A 17,805-nucleotide genomic window follows, 5' to 3' on the forward strand; every position below is an offset into this window, starting at 1 on the left:
AGACACACACAGACACAAACAAACTTAGGTTGTCCCTGGTAGAACTATTCCTGATGCCTTTCTTTCAGTTACTTATTTAAATTAATTATTATTCCAGCTCTCGTGGCTGTGTTGTGTTGCTTATTTAGTGTGTGTGACTGTTTCTTGTTTTCATTGTTCTCTTAGTTGTCTTAATATGTCAGCTGTTTATTGCTGCTGTTCGGCTGGTTGTCTTTTACTATTATTATTATTATTTTTATTGTTTTTTTGTTGTTGTTTGTTGTGTTTGTTTGTTGTTGTTGTTTTTCTCCTCCCCAAGCCCCCCTCTCTGTTCTATTGCAGGCTTCGTTGCTTTCTGCAATTGGTGTTTCCCACAGCTTTTCCCTGTTGTCCCCACCCTCCATCCCCCTTTCCCCCTTCTCTTACAGGTGTTGTCCTTTCTCTGTGCTGTCTGTTTGTGCCCCCCCATCCCCGTGTCTGCCCCCCTGTCCGGCCCGGTGACAAATCAATACATAATTAAATAAATAATAAAACAGACAAAGGAGTATTTTAATACTCTCTTGTTAAAGTAAAATCTGTCTGGCACAATATGGTATCCAGGTCATTATATTCTATACCAGGCTGCTGGGCAGGACAGGTTTAAAAAAAAAACAAAAAAAAACAACAAACAAATGCCCTTCTAGAAGAATGGTCCAAAAGTCCAATGAACACACACAGCTGATTACCAGTTTTAGAACAGTATTTTGACGTTTTTATTAAAGGAAAATCTAGTATTTGCAGGTGTTGTATAATTCTTTCTTACAATATATATTGATTACATTAACAAGATTTTTATGTGAAATTATATAATAAAACTCAGTTAAAAGCAGCACTCTACTATAAATTTTAAGCCTGATTATTTGTATTATAGCAGTGTTCTATATTCCGTCTACTATATTTAGGTAAGGTAATTTAATTGTTTTTACAGGTGTATATGTTCTTAATTAAACAATAAAAGCCCCCAAAATTTTACAAGATTTTATGTAAAATTAAAGTTACAGACTTGTCATTATGGAATATTACTGTATTTTTACGAGTGGGTTATTTACTGTTATTTTACGGTATTTCTGGTGCCCCAGATGCCAGAATATTTCCGTTCTTTTACGAGTTGGGTATTTACTGTTATGTAATGGTATTTTTCTGGCGCCACCTTTTATTTTTTTAGCAGTGTTGTGACCAGGGTCCACAGCCTCAAAAATAAAAACAAAGATATAGAGGACAAGATTGTCGACTTAGAAGCAAGATCTAGAAGATCTAACCTGAGGCTGGTCAACCTCCCAGAGGGGGCGGAGGGCAATGATGCCTGCTCTTTCCTCGAGGCTTGGATCCTGGAGGCCCTGGGCTTAACTTTATCTAATACAAAACTAATCTTGGAGAGACCATCGTATGGGACTGAGGAACGACCCGTCCGCACCCACAAGAACACTGATTATGAAGTTTATGAACGACATAGACAAGATGAGAGTTCTGAATGCAGTGAGAGCCACAAGTGAGGTGGGTGGGGGGCTGGATTCCCGGGCTTTGGGACAACCGGGTTTTTGTTTATTGTTCAAGGGGTTCTTTCATATGGCTGCTGTGGCGGATTATAAATTTTACTTATTACTTTATCATGAGTGGTCCACTCCTAGTTAGATGTTATGTCCAGTGGGGTAGTGATAAAATTCACTTCTTGGAACTGCATAGGTTTGCAAAAACTGAAGTAATGGGGAGATTAAAAGAAATGCAGTCTAATATTATTTTCCTTCAGGAGACACATTTGGCATCGAAGGAGGATTCTAGGATAAGGAGGAGGTGGCGGGGGACAGTTTTTTCAGCTCCTTTGAATTCCCAGGCGCGGGGAGTCATGACTTTAGTCCATAGGTCTGACTGATTGACTGATTGTCACTAAGGTAATATCTGACAAATTTGGTAAGTATTTAGTAGACATAAATGGCTCCAGGACCCAGATCTAATAATTTTTTTTAGAAAACAAATAGATGAGTATTTCATGATTAATAAATACCAGACAAATGTTTTTAGAATCCCTTCAGAATGGGATACCTCCCTGAGAGGTGCTCTGATTACTCTTCTCCCGAAACTGGGTAAAGCTAACGATAAATGTGAAAATATGAGACCGATCAGCCTCCTGAATTCAGACTTGAAGATTCTGCACAACTTATGGGAAGCATCGGACACAGCTTTCTTAGCATTAGATGCCGAGAAAGCCTTTGATAGGGTGGAGTGGACTTATTTATTTGAGGTTCTTGGACGCTTTGGCCTGGGGGAGGGTTTTTGTAATTGGGTCAAACTTTTGTACAATGATCCCTATGCTGAAATGATTACAAACAACAACATTTTGAAACTGATAAATATTAAAAGAGGCTCTAGACAAGGTTGGCCACTGTCCCCCTTACTTTTTATAATTGCAATTGAACCATTTGCCATTGCTGTGAGAGGACATAGAAGAATCACAGGTATAGGCATCGGAGAATCTGAGCATCGAATACCTCTTTACGGCAATTACCATGACAACCAAAAACTGACTGGCTGGAGTGTTCACTAACGATATGCTGTGTTAACATCACTACTGTGTAGTGTACCAGCCAGTGTGGATTTGATTATTTTATAGCAAAATATTTGGAGATACCAAATTCTCTTTGTCTCTCCCTGAGAGAAGGGGGGGGGGGGGGGGGGGGGGGGCATGTTCATTCAACTTGCTTATATATTCTCTAAGTAAGAATGTTTAACTGCCAATATTATCCAGGAAATGTTTAGTCAAGTTTCTTCATCTGCTGTAAACTTGAAAAATGTTTTTAACTGAACCATTCCGATTGTTACGATGGTTAATTGTTTTCCCTCCTTTTACCAAATGCTTAAAACTAAGAACGGTATAACTGTTTATGACATTAAAGGTTTGATTGTGGAAGGGTATTTGATTAAAATACACGCAAATAGACTTTAAAATCGACATTAAAGTTAACAGACAGCCTCTCTCAGGAGACCGGAAGTCCTGCCTCAGGGCAAACAAAGACCTCCCCCTGGGGGACACGCCCAAGGAAATACTTATGCTAGCGAACTACACCTGGCTAACTACAACTTAGTTAACTTAGCTAACATTAACTAAACTAGAAAGACAAACCAACAGTCAGACACAGAGAGACATACCTACTGTAAGTTCTAAGTAAATTACATGATAAATTGGTTAGCTGGCTCAAAACTATGATCGGTTTGATGCTCTGATTTAACAAGGTGTGACGGCGTGACAGTTTTTTAACGAGGCATGACAGAGCGCCTGCGCAAGCTTGGAGAATGACGTATGACTTATGGAATTACTATAGTCATACGTCATATAAAATAAAAAAATATAAGGAAATGACTTCGAAAACAATATATAAGATGGGTTAATGCAAAAAAAAGTGGAATGATAATGTGCCAGTGTGAATATCAGTATCCCTTTCATTCTAAACACTTTGCCCCAACAGTATATAGTGCACTTTCAAATATTAATGTGGGTCTTTACTGATGCCCTGCTCTCACCTTTGTAGAGAAAGGTAGAGTTTTGGCACTTTGCCTTTGAGGACAACTTTACCCTGGCTAACTAACTGTGGGAATTATCTATCATGTATCCCAGCTCTGTCAGTTTAAAACTTCACCTTTTGTTGTGATATGCTCGACTGTGTATGATACTTTCTGAGGTCAAAGAAACGCTTTGAAAATACAGAGTATACTAGGATTGCATAATTTCAGTGGTACTTGTAGTAAATTAATTTGAAGTTCATGTTGGTGAATGGAGATTGAATTGTTTTACAGAATGACTTGTGAATGAGCATTCAGTCGTACTTTCTTTTTTTTTTATAATGACTGCTGTCACGGATCGTGGCACTGAGTGCAGACTGAGGTGAGGACCCAAATGCAGACAATGGCAAGGCGAGGAGGTTGCAGTTCAAAATGTTTATTAATCCAAAAAACTAACTTAAACAGGCTTACAAGGAGCTCGAGTTCAGGAGGCCGACCGAGGTGGCCAGGGTTAGGGGACAGTTCGGCCGTCCCGGAGGGCGACCGATCAGATCTGGTGGGCAAAAGAGTTCAGGTGGTCGCCCGGGAGGCCGGGCAGATCAAGGGGGCAAAGTTCAGGACGCCGTCCCGGAGGGCGGCCCAACAGGCCAGGCAGAACAGGGAGACCAGACGGGGGAACCTCAGGCGGGCGGCCTGAGAACTGGGCCGGGGGGCCAGGCAGTTCAGGGGGACAGCCAAGCAGGCAGGGTTCAGGGGGTTGGCAGGACAGCCAACAGTGAGGTAGGAAACCCACTGGGGGCTGAGCAGGAGGCTGACTGAGGACTGAGCACAGGGAGCAGGAGTTGGCTGGGCCACCGGTGGGACTGGTACCGATTGGACCACCAACAAGGAACGAGGAGCAGGAGTCAGTCTGACCACCGACTGGACAGCTGGACTGGGGACCATGGACCGCACACGAGGAGCTGGAGTCGGTCTGACCACCGACTGGACAGCTGGGCTGGGGACCATGGTGTGAGGAGCAGGAATTGACTGGGCCACCAACGGAGCTGGTGTTGGTCGGACCACCGACGAGGGAACAGGAGTCGATCGGACCACCGGCGAAGCAGGTGCCGGTCAGGCCACCGACCTAGCGCGAGGAACAGGAATCGGCTGGACCACCAACGGAGCTGGTGCTGGTTGGGCCACCGACGGAACGCGAAGAACAGGTGTCGGCTGGGCCACCAACGGAGCTGGTGTTGGTCGGACCACCGACGGAACACGAGGAGCAGGAATTGGCTGGACCACCAACGGAGCTGGTGTTGGTCGGACCACCGATGTCTTTGCTCCTCGACGGCGGAGTCCATGTCGCCCTCCAGCTGGCCTTACTGGAGGTGGAACAGACATGGAGCCAAGGGGGAAACTAGCCTCCAGGCTAGTAGGCTGCAGACTGGCTGCCTGTGCCTCTGACTCCCTGGCCTTCAAGGCAAAGAAGGCCAGGAGAGTCATAGTTAGGGGGGTCGGGCAGGGAGACGGGCAGGCCAGGCGGATGGCTAGCCGCTGCAGCGCTAGTAGGCCAGGGATCAGGCTGGGGGCTAGCAGCGCTAGCAGGCCAAGGAAAAGGCTGGGGGCTAGCAGCGCTAGCAGGGCGGGGAACAGGCAGTGGGTTAGCTGCAGGGGTGCCAGTGTTCAAAAAACTTTTTGCCCACCTAGGCAACCCATGGCTTTGCGGCCACCTCCCGGTTGGCCCTGGTGAGAGCGGCTTGCCGGGATAGACAACAGAGGATGTTCGAGTTACCCCCTGTCTGTCATGTGGATACGCTCCATCCTCTATTGTCTGCCTTGCTCGTCTTGTCACCTTGTTTCCTTTGGAGTTTGGATTTCTGTTGGGATTATCTTGTTTTATGGACTCTGCTACCAGCCACTCTGCCAGTAAGTGTGCTCGCCTTTTGTTTGTTTTCCCTCAATAAAACCCCATTGAACTGTACTTCTCTGCCTTGCGTCCTGCGTTTGGGTCCTCCAACCTCACCACACCACGTACCGTAACAGACTACTATATCAGCTATATATTTATATATGTCCAGGAAATGTGAATTTAAATTGGTCTTAGCTGTCACAAAATAAACTGTTTAATTGTATTGTGTATTTTTGTTGGGTTATTTGTGATAAAATACATTAAATGCTTAGTGAAAATGTAACATTTATTAGAACAAAATGAGCAACATTTACATGATTATAGTGAGTGATATGCAAGTAGGTAATTTCAATTGTCAATAAGGAAAAAATTTATTCAAATCTACTTATTTAATACATACCAGTAAATGGTACAAATATATAAAATGTACCTGTACTTACAGTGATGTTCCTGTATTTTAAAAAGATTCATAGACTAAATTTGTTTCAATAAATATAACTTACAAATTTAATATGATTAAGTTACATTTACTTAGTATATTCATAGATGTTTAGTTTGGTGGTAAGTATGTTGTACTTGAAATTAGAACAGTAAAATTTACTCAAAAAGTATTTGTGCAAATTGTTACGAGGATTTTATTTATCAAGTAAATCCTACAAGTTATTTTTTTCTGTGTAATCAGGTTGTCTCATTGAGGTAAAGAGAGACCTGAGTATAGCAGATAGAAAGGAACACAGACATAGCCAAACAGAACAAAACAACATAACTAGCACCACAGACATCACTTCATAGATCTGAAGATGAGAATTTATATGATATCATTTGGTGTTATGGAGATGGTGGTGGAGAGCATTGTCAAGCACGTTGCTCCAAAATCTTCTACAACCTGCTGTGAAAGTGTGTTGAGCTGTTTTGATGTGTCATTGACACAATAACGGCTGGCGACCGCCAATCGATCGCTGATTTACCCCTGATGGTCGCTTAGCTCTCCGACCAGCAAATTGGGTTAAAAATCGTGTAGTATGAACTAGGCTTTAGCGTCGCAACTAGTGGTCTTATTAGCTGACTATGCCCTGACTGGGAGCACAGAGAACCTGGGGAGTGTTAGTGTTCACACCTTTACTGTAGCACAGAAGGTTTTCATGCCAGGGGCAGGGGGACCCAGCAGGGAATGCTGGCAGGGAGCGGCGCCATAGACTGCTGTGCCATGATCTTTACTGGCTGCAAAACAACATCCAGCTATTTGATTGGCGGAGCGTGTTCTGCGACAGAACACAAGACTCTGGGAAGATCGAGGAGACGGACATTTTGGCTGTGTTCGAAACGGGCTAAACTGCTGTCTCAGAAGGTGTCTAACAGGACAGCAAGGCATCGAGTGCCGTCGAAACGGCTCGAGCGATCTCTTCTTGATGCCTTCAAGCTGCCCCAGTAATGGCCAGTTTTGAAGGCAGCATCAATGATGACTTGATGATGACTATTACCCATAAAGCAGCGTGGCTGTGGCCGCCGGAGCTTTCAAAAACTCGTCAAGATGGCCAAACATGCTAAATTTGTACACAAATATACATTTTAAAAGTTTTAAGTAGTTTTCTCACTTCGATTTTTGAAAATCTAGTGAGAACTAAACACTGAACTATAATATTAGCCCATGACTGTAACCAACCGAGTTTGTTCAGTATGATTTCTGAGGCGTCTGTTAGCTGTTTTGCTTTTCAATAGCTAGTTAGCTGATGCTAAGGCTAGTGTCTCTTCTGGCGATACGCAAGACAGCGTGCTGACATCACACGTTGCCGTAAGTGCTGCCCTAGAAGGCTGTTCGAAACTAATGTAAACAGAGATGCCTTCTGAGGCAGCTGTCTACTACGGTAACGAGGCAGCGAGGCAACTGCCTTCGGTTTCGAACACAGCCTTTGTGTACATCAATAATGCTTGGTGCTCAAAAGAGGCCAAAGGGGATAGACAGTGTGTACCAGATGTGGAATTTTTAATGTTGAGATGTCGGCCATATTATCTGCCCAGAGAAAGTGTTTTTGTCCTTGCTGTTCACATTCCTCAAGAATTGTATGATGTCATCAGCAGTCAAATGACAAAACAAACTGATGGTCTTTTTATTGTTGAAGAACAGTTTCACCTCAGTTCCACCAGCATGTCCACATCCCCACCAGAAGAACAAATACACTGGACAATGTCTACACAAATATTCCTGGCAGCTACAAAGCCCTCCCCCACTATATCTCCGTGCTTCTCCTGCCCACTCACACCAAGCTGATTAAAAGGGTCAAACCAACAGTAAAACAGTCAAAGTGTGGACAGATGAAGCTACGGCAGCTCTGCAGGACTGTTTTGAGTGCACAGACTGGCACATGTTCAGAGAGACTATCATCCCGGAGAACCACATCAACCTGAGGAATATACTGTACATCATCAGTGACATCATGGCCAGCAGCCATACCAACGTGTAACCTGCTTCTGCTGAATGAATGAAGCTAAGGTTTGGTTTGGGCTTCGCTAGTGCCTGGACAGGAGCCCTCCTGGGAAAACTACGTTGCTGCTGGAAGAGGTGTTGGTGAGCCAGTAGATGGGGCAGTCTTCCCTCTGGTCCTAACAATAGGTCGTTTGACTTCATATCTGAAGTTTTAAGCTGTCAGTTCTTCACCTGTTTTGATTTACTGTTGGTTGTCTTTTATGGCACACACATTAACAGACCATCCTCCACACACCATCCTCCCCCCCTTGAATGCTGCTGCTGATAATAGTTAAGTGTTGTGCCGTCCCTTAGTTGATTGGCGGCATGACAGCGGTACAAAACACCAAACAGAACCCCATATTTTTCTTTTCTTTGGATGGGGGCCATAATTATATTTTTAAAAATCATATCTGGATTTTTTTTTCTTGTCAGAGCAAAGCCCCTACCCACATGGTGGTGTCAAAGGTGACTGTCTGTATGGCTTATATTTAGGGTGGGCCCCGCTCTTTCGAGTATAACCCACGATTCGTCATGGTACTACATTTATCAAAGAAATTATCAAAGAGCAGGTTAACACTCAGATTTTTAAGTATTTTATAAAATAAAACAAGTGAAACTGTTAAAGCTGATCTTAAGAAAGTGTCTTGTATATGTTGGTTAGACTTACACTTGGTTTATTTCTAAAACAAACAAAAAGGTGCCTCTTTTTAATTGCACTTAAATTAACTATTTTTCTTATTAAATTCTGGTGACATAGTAAACAAGGTAAGCCTGTGGCTTCTAGCCTGTATAGCCAAGTCAGTTTTAATGGTCTAGATATGGTTGGGGTGCCCTTGTAATTGAATATTTAGTGGCTACAAATAATTTTACACAGTCACAAATGAACTTGACATACAGCAACAATAGTGTATATGTAAATAACATAATACTGGTGTTAGAACCATAGGGTAGATTTACAGGATATGTATGTGTGTATGTGTAAGGATATTGCACAGTATGGTAAGAACAGGTGAGCTGAGTTCACAGAGGGCTGGAAGTATCTACTTGTCAACAACATATTGTGACTGTCCTGTGTTGTGTTGCACAGGTTTTACCAGACACCGACGGATCGCTGTAGAAGACGACGACCACACGGTGGAGCTCCAGACCAGAGAGCTGACCAAGCGACATGCTGCGTTTAAAGACGGTCTACTCGTCTACTTTATTTGGGATGTTTTCTGTCTACATAAGATTAGATATATATAATGTGGATAACAGGATTGTTTTTGTTGTTAATTTACAACAAGAAATGTGTCATATATAAGAAAAAAGGATACTACATTATTTTCAATATATTTCATCTTTACACATTCACAACACATTTCTTAGTTGTTTTGCAGTTTGTTTTTTTCACACATCTGGGCTTTATTTTAATTTCTGCTGTCCAGTTTAGCTTTCAGGACACTACTATTTGGTAAAGCAGTGGTCAACCAAATACAATTATGGTGTCAATTTATTATTATACTATTATGAATTACTAATTTTACCTTAATAATCATTAAGGTAAAATTAGTAATTCATAATAGTATAATAATAGTTTTAAATTAAATATGTTACTTATAGTAGTTAGTATAGTAATCTATTATTATTGTTGTTGTATTTGTGTTGTTGTTATTATAAAATCTTTATTGTCTCAGAGAGCAAACCCAAAAGATAGATAGATAGATAGATAGATAGATAGATAGATAGATAGTTTTATTAGCCACATGACAAATGCCAGTGGAATTTGTTTTTGGTACAGTATGTTTGTTTAAGCTCTGCATCACGTACATACAATACAAACAACAAATACACTTCACAACGTGTACGACAGACAACTAGCTTCCTGTTGCAGGTGGGTGCAGTGGTTCTTCTTTTAACAGTCTATGGTGGTCCAGTGTAAAATGGGGTTTTACTATTTCACTTGAACGCCGCATTGTCAGGTCGGGCGCCCCTGATTCCGGAAGTAAAAGTTCATAGTTACGTGAGTCGTTTGAGCTTTTGCATGGCTTGGCATGGAACCACATTATATGCATACAACTCTAACGTTACTGGTTATATCATCAATCCAAAATATTCACAGTCTAAGAACACATTTGGTTCTTTATTAAAGAAGGCACACGCTTGTGGGTGACTTTAACTACGACTCCCAAGGGGCAGTTCAGAAAAAAAAAAAAAAAACACCCAATCGCCGATCTTAAAATTGTGTCAGATGCGCCGCTACCGGCCAATGGAAGCTAAAGAATAAAGCTTAAGCCGTTGTAAGAACTGATTTTATAATCAATTTAAATAAATTCACTTATTTTGGGGGACAGCGACTATGGCGCCGCGTTCTGTTAACCACTGCAACGACGACGCGTTTTGAATTTGCTACCGCTCTGATTCATGGCTCTGACTGGATTCTTCTCCATGGCAACGGCGGGTGAGGCTCATGGGTATTGTAGTATTTCGAGACGTTCGCCATGCAGAAAGAAAGGATCAACTTGATTTCTCAGACGCAAAGATGAAAGAGATGGTCCTAACGTAAACCTACCGTAGACTGTCAAACCTGTGTGATCGTTACAGTCTGTGGGAGAGCCTGTCTGCCTGTATGAAGCGAAACTGAGGACAATGGTTAAAGACTCAACCCCCCTTCGCAAGCTAAAGCCTTGAAGCCAGCCAGCCAGTCAGGAGGCTTCTACGGAAATTCGGTTGGCTCAAACCACTGTTAAACCCTTCGCGATCAGCAATCTCGACAGTCCTACATTTTTCCGATGGCGAGATAATGACGAAAATTGGGCAATTCAAGGCAAAAGTAGAAACTGCTGATCGTGTCTGTTGTCGTTGAAGGGTGTCGAGGGTCGAGAGCGACGGACAGCTTGATGGTCAGCGGGAGCAGCGGCAGAGAACGGTCCAGGTGGCGGCTTCAAGGAGACTTCTGTGATGCTACGTAGGCAACTGGAAGAAAAGGACTTTTCTGCCACGAGAGAGTGTGTGTGAGCCCGGTTTGCTAGAGACGATCCGCTTTTTGTTGTGTTTTTAAAAAAAACTTTTATATGTGTGTATTAGTTATTTTTGTCATAGTTTTACCGACACGCGGCTTTAGGATACAGTGAGGATACACAGCGAGCTGGTGAACTTTTGGGGAATGGCAGGTCGAAGCCGAAGAGCATGGTTTAGTGTTCTGTTGGGACTGGTTGTCGGGTTCACGCTGGCTTCCAGACTCATTTTACCGAGGGCGACCGAGTTGAAGAAAGCTGGGCAGAAGCGTAAAGCTAACCCTGCCGGCTGCGGGTTGAACAGGGGACTCAGAACGGAATACGGCGGAGTACTGTGGCCACCGCAAGATAACGGTTCACCGTCGACCGAGAAGCCTGGCTCCAGGTCCAGTAATTTCCTGTTCGTTGGTGTCATGACTGCCCAGAAGTACCTGAACAGCCGAGCCGTGGCGGCACACAGGTATGTGATGTGTCAGGGAAGAATGCCACCTTTCCTATCTCCCATCCATCTTTCTCTCTTATGGAAGGCAACTAACGGTTCACCAGTCTAATTTTAAACGTTATGTTCGCATTTTAATGTAGCTTCTTTATAAGGTTATCTGGAAGTACGTATTAGTAGTAGTGGAAGTACACTTTCCAATTGGGCGTAAGTTACAGGCCTTTTATACAGTGGTAGCTAGCTAGTAGCAGTCATTTCTACCACTGTAAAGCTTTTGTCATTGATACACTGACTGATGGATAACATTACCGTTTAAAAAAGAATTCAGAAGAAATGGTACCAAATGAGGTAACGTTACTGCGAGTTATGTCTTAGGGTATGTAACGTTAAGTTACTGTAATGGTAAATTAGAACAGCTCGGCGATACATTCAAGTCTGCCTAGGTAACTGTTAGCTAACATGTGTTAAATTACCATTATATCAGCTTAACATCCTGTTTGCTCTTTTATGTCAACTTAAGTAGCATTAATGTGGGTAAAATAAGTTTATCACACTCTTCATTGAAGCCATGTGAACACTGAATGAAGTGCATGGAACCCAGTACTTGTTTTTTTTATATCTGCACATATGGCATCAAATGGACATTTTCTACCTGCCTGCTGCATCCTTTCAGACACACTTCTGCAAACTTGAGCTCCACACATTTGGTATCTTCAGAAACTTTAGGATAGCACTAATGTTACCACAATTACCACAGAATTGTCTATCGGTCTGCTTATTTCTCCAGGGAATCGGTTTAACTGAAAAAAAAAATAATGTCAGAAAAATAGACAAATGCCTCAATCATAGTCTCCCAGAATCCTATATGACATTTTCAAATGTCTGGTTGAAAAGGCATTTAACTGAACAACAGCCTGGTTTGGTCTGTTTTACTGAGTTGTTTTCAGAAGTTTGGATAATTGTGTTAAAATCTCAAAATAAAATTGTAAAAGAACTGAAATTTTATTAGGCAGAAAACACTGTGTAGAAAGTAGTATTACTGTTTACACCAGAGGAATCCCTTTAACGGCTCTACAGAATTGTATTTAGGCCTAAACCGTTTTCCAAGACTCTGGAGTTTAATTGATTTTGGTGCAGAAGACATTTGTCTAGATCAGGGGTTTTGAAGTTGTCCAATCTAATGAATGGAGAGACGGACCCTCAGTTGTGCTCACGGAAGTTTACAGTTGTTTGGATTATCCGAAGACTGCAACAATCTGTCCCCAACTCATCCTAAAATAAGCCTTAAACCAACCCATCACTAAGACAACCCAAGATTAAGTCCCTGGACCAACTGGTGGGCTACTACCAGCGGAGTCTCCTCTTTCTGAGGGTCTCATGTGCCCACACAGATCTCGCTTTCCCTGTCTCCTGAGTGTTTGTACACCTCACACACTCAAAACAGTGCCAGAGCAGGCGCCACAGACCTGTGAGTTGTGATCAAGTTTCTGCTAATATGACAGTTATTAATGAGCAGCAAACCAAAAATTACAGATCACTGGCGCTATAATCTTTGATTAGACTAAAAGGACAGCTGATTCGGTGGTTGCCTAGCGACATAAAAAAAAACGCAGCACTTTGCTCTTTTCCAAATTCAACCAAGAAAAGGCATTGCGTTTTCAAACCTGCAAAGCGCTTTCTGTCTGATGGGGGCCTGATTCGTTTTATAGTGGTTGGCATCACTGCCACCTACTGGATTAAACAGTGCAAAATATTTACAGTGTCCGCCCAAAGTGATTCCATTCACAACTGTAGTCTGTCTAGACTGTACTCTTTGTAATATATTTACAGCAGTGGTCCTCAAACTTTTTCACACCAAGGACCCCATAGCTGACACAAATTAGATCAGTCTTCTATTTCACATCTATTTCACATGCACCGAATGTTCGGCCACCGAAATTAATCGGCCAAAAATAGTAAAAATAGCACTTTCGCCTAATAAGTCAAACGACCGAAAAGACCGAACAATTACGTTGACATGTCAGCATTGTAGAAACATTTGTCCGAGAAAGACGCAATAAATGTAAATGCTCCGTATTTGTACCACTCAAAGCGCTTTTACACTACATTACTGCATTCACCAGTCACACACATTCATACACTGAGCCTAAGTGCTCAAACGGAAACTAACATTCACACTCACTCATACACTCGGCGGAACAGCCGCCAGGGGCAATTCGAGGTTCAGTATCTTGCCCAAGGACACTTTGACACGCAACCAGGGGGAGCCATGGATTGAACCGCCGACCTTCCGATTAACGGCCAACCCGCTCTACCTCCTGAGCCACAGCCGCCCCAATATGCCCAATATGCCGTTTTCAGACACTGTTGTGCTGAATTGTCTCCTAGCACAGCCACACCATCTGTGGCTGACTTCTTAGAAAAGGCAACAAATGATCTGACCCGCTTTGAGTGTTTCTGTCACTCGTTTCTGAGAAGATGATAAAGCTAGCCGCACCTACATTTGGAGTGCCCACGTATTTAAACCTTTATGGTAACTGAAACGGACCAGAGCAAGCTGACAGGCAGGTTAGCAACTTTATCCTGTAATTTTCTCTCTTTACAACAACAAGTGATGCAGTATGAGAGTCCTACCTGAAGAGAAGCTATGCAGTCTTCATGTTACGCGATACAAGAACCACATGAAATAGTGTTTCTCAACGGGGGCAGTACCGCGCTAGAAGCAGTATTTTGGAAAGGGGGGCGCTGATCTGCTTTTGAGGGGCGAAATTCTAAGGCGAGTTTACACTATTCACAACAATATGAGTTTAAACTCTAAACTACTTGCAAAAAAACTGTGGCCTGCCACATTAAAACCTGCCAGTTTAGTCCACTGCGACTGGACTAGACGGTGTATTTTTTTCTCCGTCAGCTACTTGTGGTGCAGCTCCGTGCTGCCTTCACGGGAACGGGAAGTCAGAGTATCATCTGTAAAATTTTACCCACATGGCGTTTACTGTGTAAACTTTGGAATATTGACGCTCTCTTTCTTGATATTACAGTGGAAAAGTGTTTGTCTCTGAGGAATACACTGTGAATGTCTTGTTATCGCAGTGGTTACACATTTACAAGAGGAAAGCAACTTCGCTCCAACACCAGCGAGTGACGTGGACCCACCAGACAGTTTGTGCCAAAGCGGGCATATACAGGAGTTTCAGTAGGCTATAAAAATGTAACGTTAATCAGAGGTGCTGAAGTTAACATGTTTTAACATTTGTGGTGAGCTTTCTGTCTGATCACAGATGTTGTCGGTTAGTTTAATTTCCCCCGGCATGAGCAGCTCCTCGTGTCATCCAGTTCTGTGTCTGTCAGACGGTTGAGGGGAAACTTCCAGTGAATCAGTAACCTAATGCAGTATAAAGCATGTAGTAAAATATTATGAATTCTCTTTAAATAGGCTAATGACGTTGGTCTCCCATTACGACTTTTTTTCTTTACATGTCAGAGAACACAGTGCATCCCTAATTTCACATAAGATTTTGTCCCAAAATTGAAAAGAGTTTGGCTGTTAGATGTCTGATTACAGAAAGCGTGACGTAAATAGTCATACGTTCTGTTACTGTGTTTATGGATGGAATTATAGGGAAAATAAAATTTTCCCCTGTTTGCTGGGGACCCCCTGGTAACCCCCACAAGGATCCCTAGGGATCCCTGGACCCTGGTACCTGGTAACAGCAGTAAGACCCCAACCACAGATTAAACCCACAGGTCCGGAGCCAGAAACACCTGCAGAAAGCGATAGAAGGAGAGAGGAGAGGGATGAGAAAGCACTAAACTACGGGAAAGGGAAGAAGTCAATACCAGTTATACAGCATGGTAACTTTGACAGCTGTTTTCCAAAGTTGACATGGGTCTCCGACATTGACAGCGATGTGTTGGACAGATTTGTGCAGTGGTGTTTATGATACCAACCAGTTAAATTCACCGACGGGTCTGTTGTGCGTGTTTGCGAGAGAAAGAGAGAGAGAGCGACTGAGTCAGAGGATGTGTGGAGCGAATATGCGCTGCGCAGCGCTGCAATCAAGAACGATTTTAAAAAAACACTTTCCAGTAATGCACTTGAGTTTAATGTTCTGTCCTGATGTATCAGATCAGTCCAATCAGCTGCAGCGTCCAATCAATATAACGGCTACCCAATAAGGGGGCGTGTCAGTGAAAGACTTCTGCGAAGGATGTACTGGTGTATCCTCGCTCATAGCTCCTCAGAGCGCAAATAAGAGCTTTGGGACGGTCTGCAAGATGGCGGAGCGGAACAACTTCCGGTTCAAGCGAAGAGCGAGGAAACGACAAATAAGAGACTTGAGAAGCACCCAAGGTAGTGTTGTCTAAAATCAAACACTGCTGTTGTGCACTAAGGGGAAATGACGCAAGATTGCACAATGCCCCCAGCACAGAGGCCGACTGCAGAGCTCCAAAATAACAGCCAGGCTTTATCACACAGAAATACTCAGAATCGGGTTTATTGCCAAGTTCAAACTTACAAGTAATTTGCTTTGGTTTATTAGTGTTTATTTATTTTTTAAGTTTCACAAGCCAAGAATTTTCTGTACAAGATGTCTCTTCATTTAATTTAAATTACTCAAATGTAATGACAGAATAACAGCGGTACAAACATTAAAACTATCTTACGGCTGTGTTTTCCTGCTGTTGCTGGAACAACAGCAGGAACAGCGGACAGCAGGAACAGCGGACAGCTGGCCAGCCTCACTAGCTCCTCCCGCGGTTTGCCGCGAGCTTCCCCCGCTGTCACTTATGGAGCTCCTCAACTCCAAAAACGTTCAAGCACATTTTTGTTCTGCCATCACTTCTCGTAAAACTATCAATATTCGACACCTACACAGTTCTGTTGTGGGCCTCTCTCTCTGCTGCTTTCCGTGTTGTTGGCCTCGCCCACTTCTGCTATGTAGCTAGAATGGCGGTTGTTGAGGGTGAGAATTGTCCACCGTTCCACACTCAACTTTTTGGCCGTTATGAGTGCACCATCCGGGTACTTATAGTGCACAGCATTTTGCCATACTTCATAGTGTGAACACACTTATGCACTCAAAATAGTAAGTATAAGTATGAAAGTATGCGAATTGAGACACAGCAATGGTTCCACAAGAGAGGAGCTTTATAGCTGACGGCTCTGGCTTCCATTCTATTTTCTCTAGAGTAGAACCTTCTGGGAGTGCTGTTTTGTAGTAACGTAATAAAGTATTAGCTATATTACAGAAAGTCCACCAGCAGGAGAAGCTGAGAAGTTATTTATTCTTTTGAAACAAGATGGTGTTAAACCGAGTAAATTCACCAGATTAAAATGCTTAACATCTGGAACGAATGCTTATTTTAGGTTTTAATGGAATAATAATGTTGGCTAAGAGGAAACTTCAAAGACACTGACATGCATTGAATTAGAGCAGTTCTCTGTAATGTTAAGGCAAGGATTATACTTTATGTGAGGGTCCGCTAGGGTGCATGTGATGAAAAAATCGTCATCAGAGGGTGTACGCCTCCTGTTTTTTGTGGCCTCGCGGACTTGTCCGCACCAGGTCTGCGTGGCGACTAGCACTACCAGGGCAAGAACCGATCTACTGCGCATGTGTCGAACGTGTCCGCCAAGCTGACTGCAGAAGGTAGTATTTGAAGTAGTCCGAGTCCGCGGGTTATGCAGCTGTCCTTATCCGCATCCGCTCCCGAGCATATTTGAGGCTTAACTCTCCACTGCATTCAAGAAATTACAGTGATGGAACAGTGTTGGGCAAGGTACTTCCAAAATTAAATATGTTGTAGATTACTAGTTACTGCCATTTTTGAGAGTACTCGGAAACGGACTGACCCGATACAGGGGGCGTAATCGATTTTCGCTGTTCTAGCTGTTTTCCCTAACCCCAAAACCAAGATTAAAGCCTAGTTCACACTACATGATTTTTAGCCCGATTTGCCGGTCGGGGGGCTCGGCGATCGTCTGGCTGTGATCAGTGCATAAAAACGTCTCCTTAACACATCGCTGACACATCGCAGATGCCAGCCAGACATCTAGCATGCCAAAGATCTGGAGGAGTCGGCCGACTCGACATCCATAAACAGCTAATGACAACAGGCAGCTACTTTTTCACTGCAAAACACTTTTTACTCCCCTCCAGCTCTCTCTGTAGCTCAGACAATCCCTGCTACCTGCACATGTTTGTGTTTTGCATATTTTTCATTAGCCTGCATTAAAATACCACAGGTAGCCTACATTTTGGCAATATGGTAACACACAGTTATTAGGTTTTATAATTGGAGAAGAAGACGCATGCACCATACTTTACAAACAGTGAGCAACAGCGAGTAGGTTTACGTGGAATAAAAGCACATAACATGTTAAAAATAAATAAAATAAAAAGTAACATGGGCACAGTAATAAAACAGCGGGAAAAAAGTGTGGAAGACAAAAGTGGACCGACCGAATGTGTGAGTTGCTAAAAATATCACTGCT

General features: G+C 43.0%; 1 protein-coding gene across 1 annotated transcript in view; it reads left to right on the forward strand.

Moving 5' to 3' along the window:
* Window positions 1–10,084: 10,084 nt before the first annotated feature.
* Window positions 10,085–17,805, forward strand: part of chsy1 (chondroitin sulfate synthase 1) — a 72,556-nt gene continuing 64,835 nt past the window's right edge. Inside the window, exon 1 of the mRNA XM_046073968.1 lies at window positions 10,085–11,327. Coding sequence (XP_045929924.1) covers window positions 11,017–11,327 — 311 coding nt within the window. The 5' untranslated portion in view covers window positions 10,085–11,016. The remainder of the gene's footprint in view (window positions 11,328–17,805) is intronic.

The sequence above is a fragment of the Micropterus dolomieu genome, linkage group LG17, assembly GCF_021292245.1.
Source record: "Micropterus dolomieu isolate WLL.071019.BEF.003 ecotype Adirondacks linkage group LG17, ASM2129224v1, whole genome shotgun sequence".
In the NCBI taxonomy this organism is placed as follows: Eukaryota; Metazoa; Chordata; class Actinopteri; order Centrarchiformes; family Centrarchidae; genus Micropterus; species Micropterus dolomieu.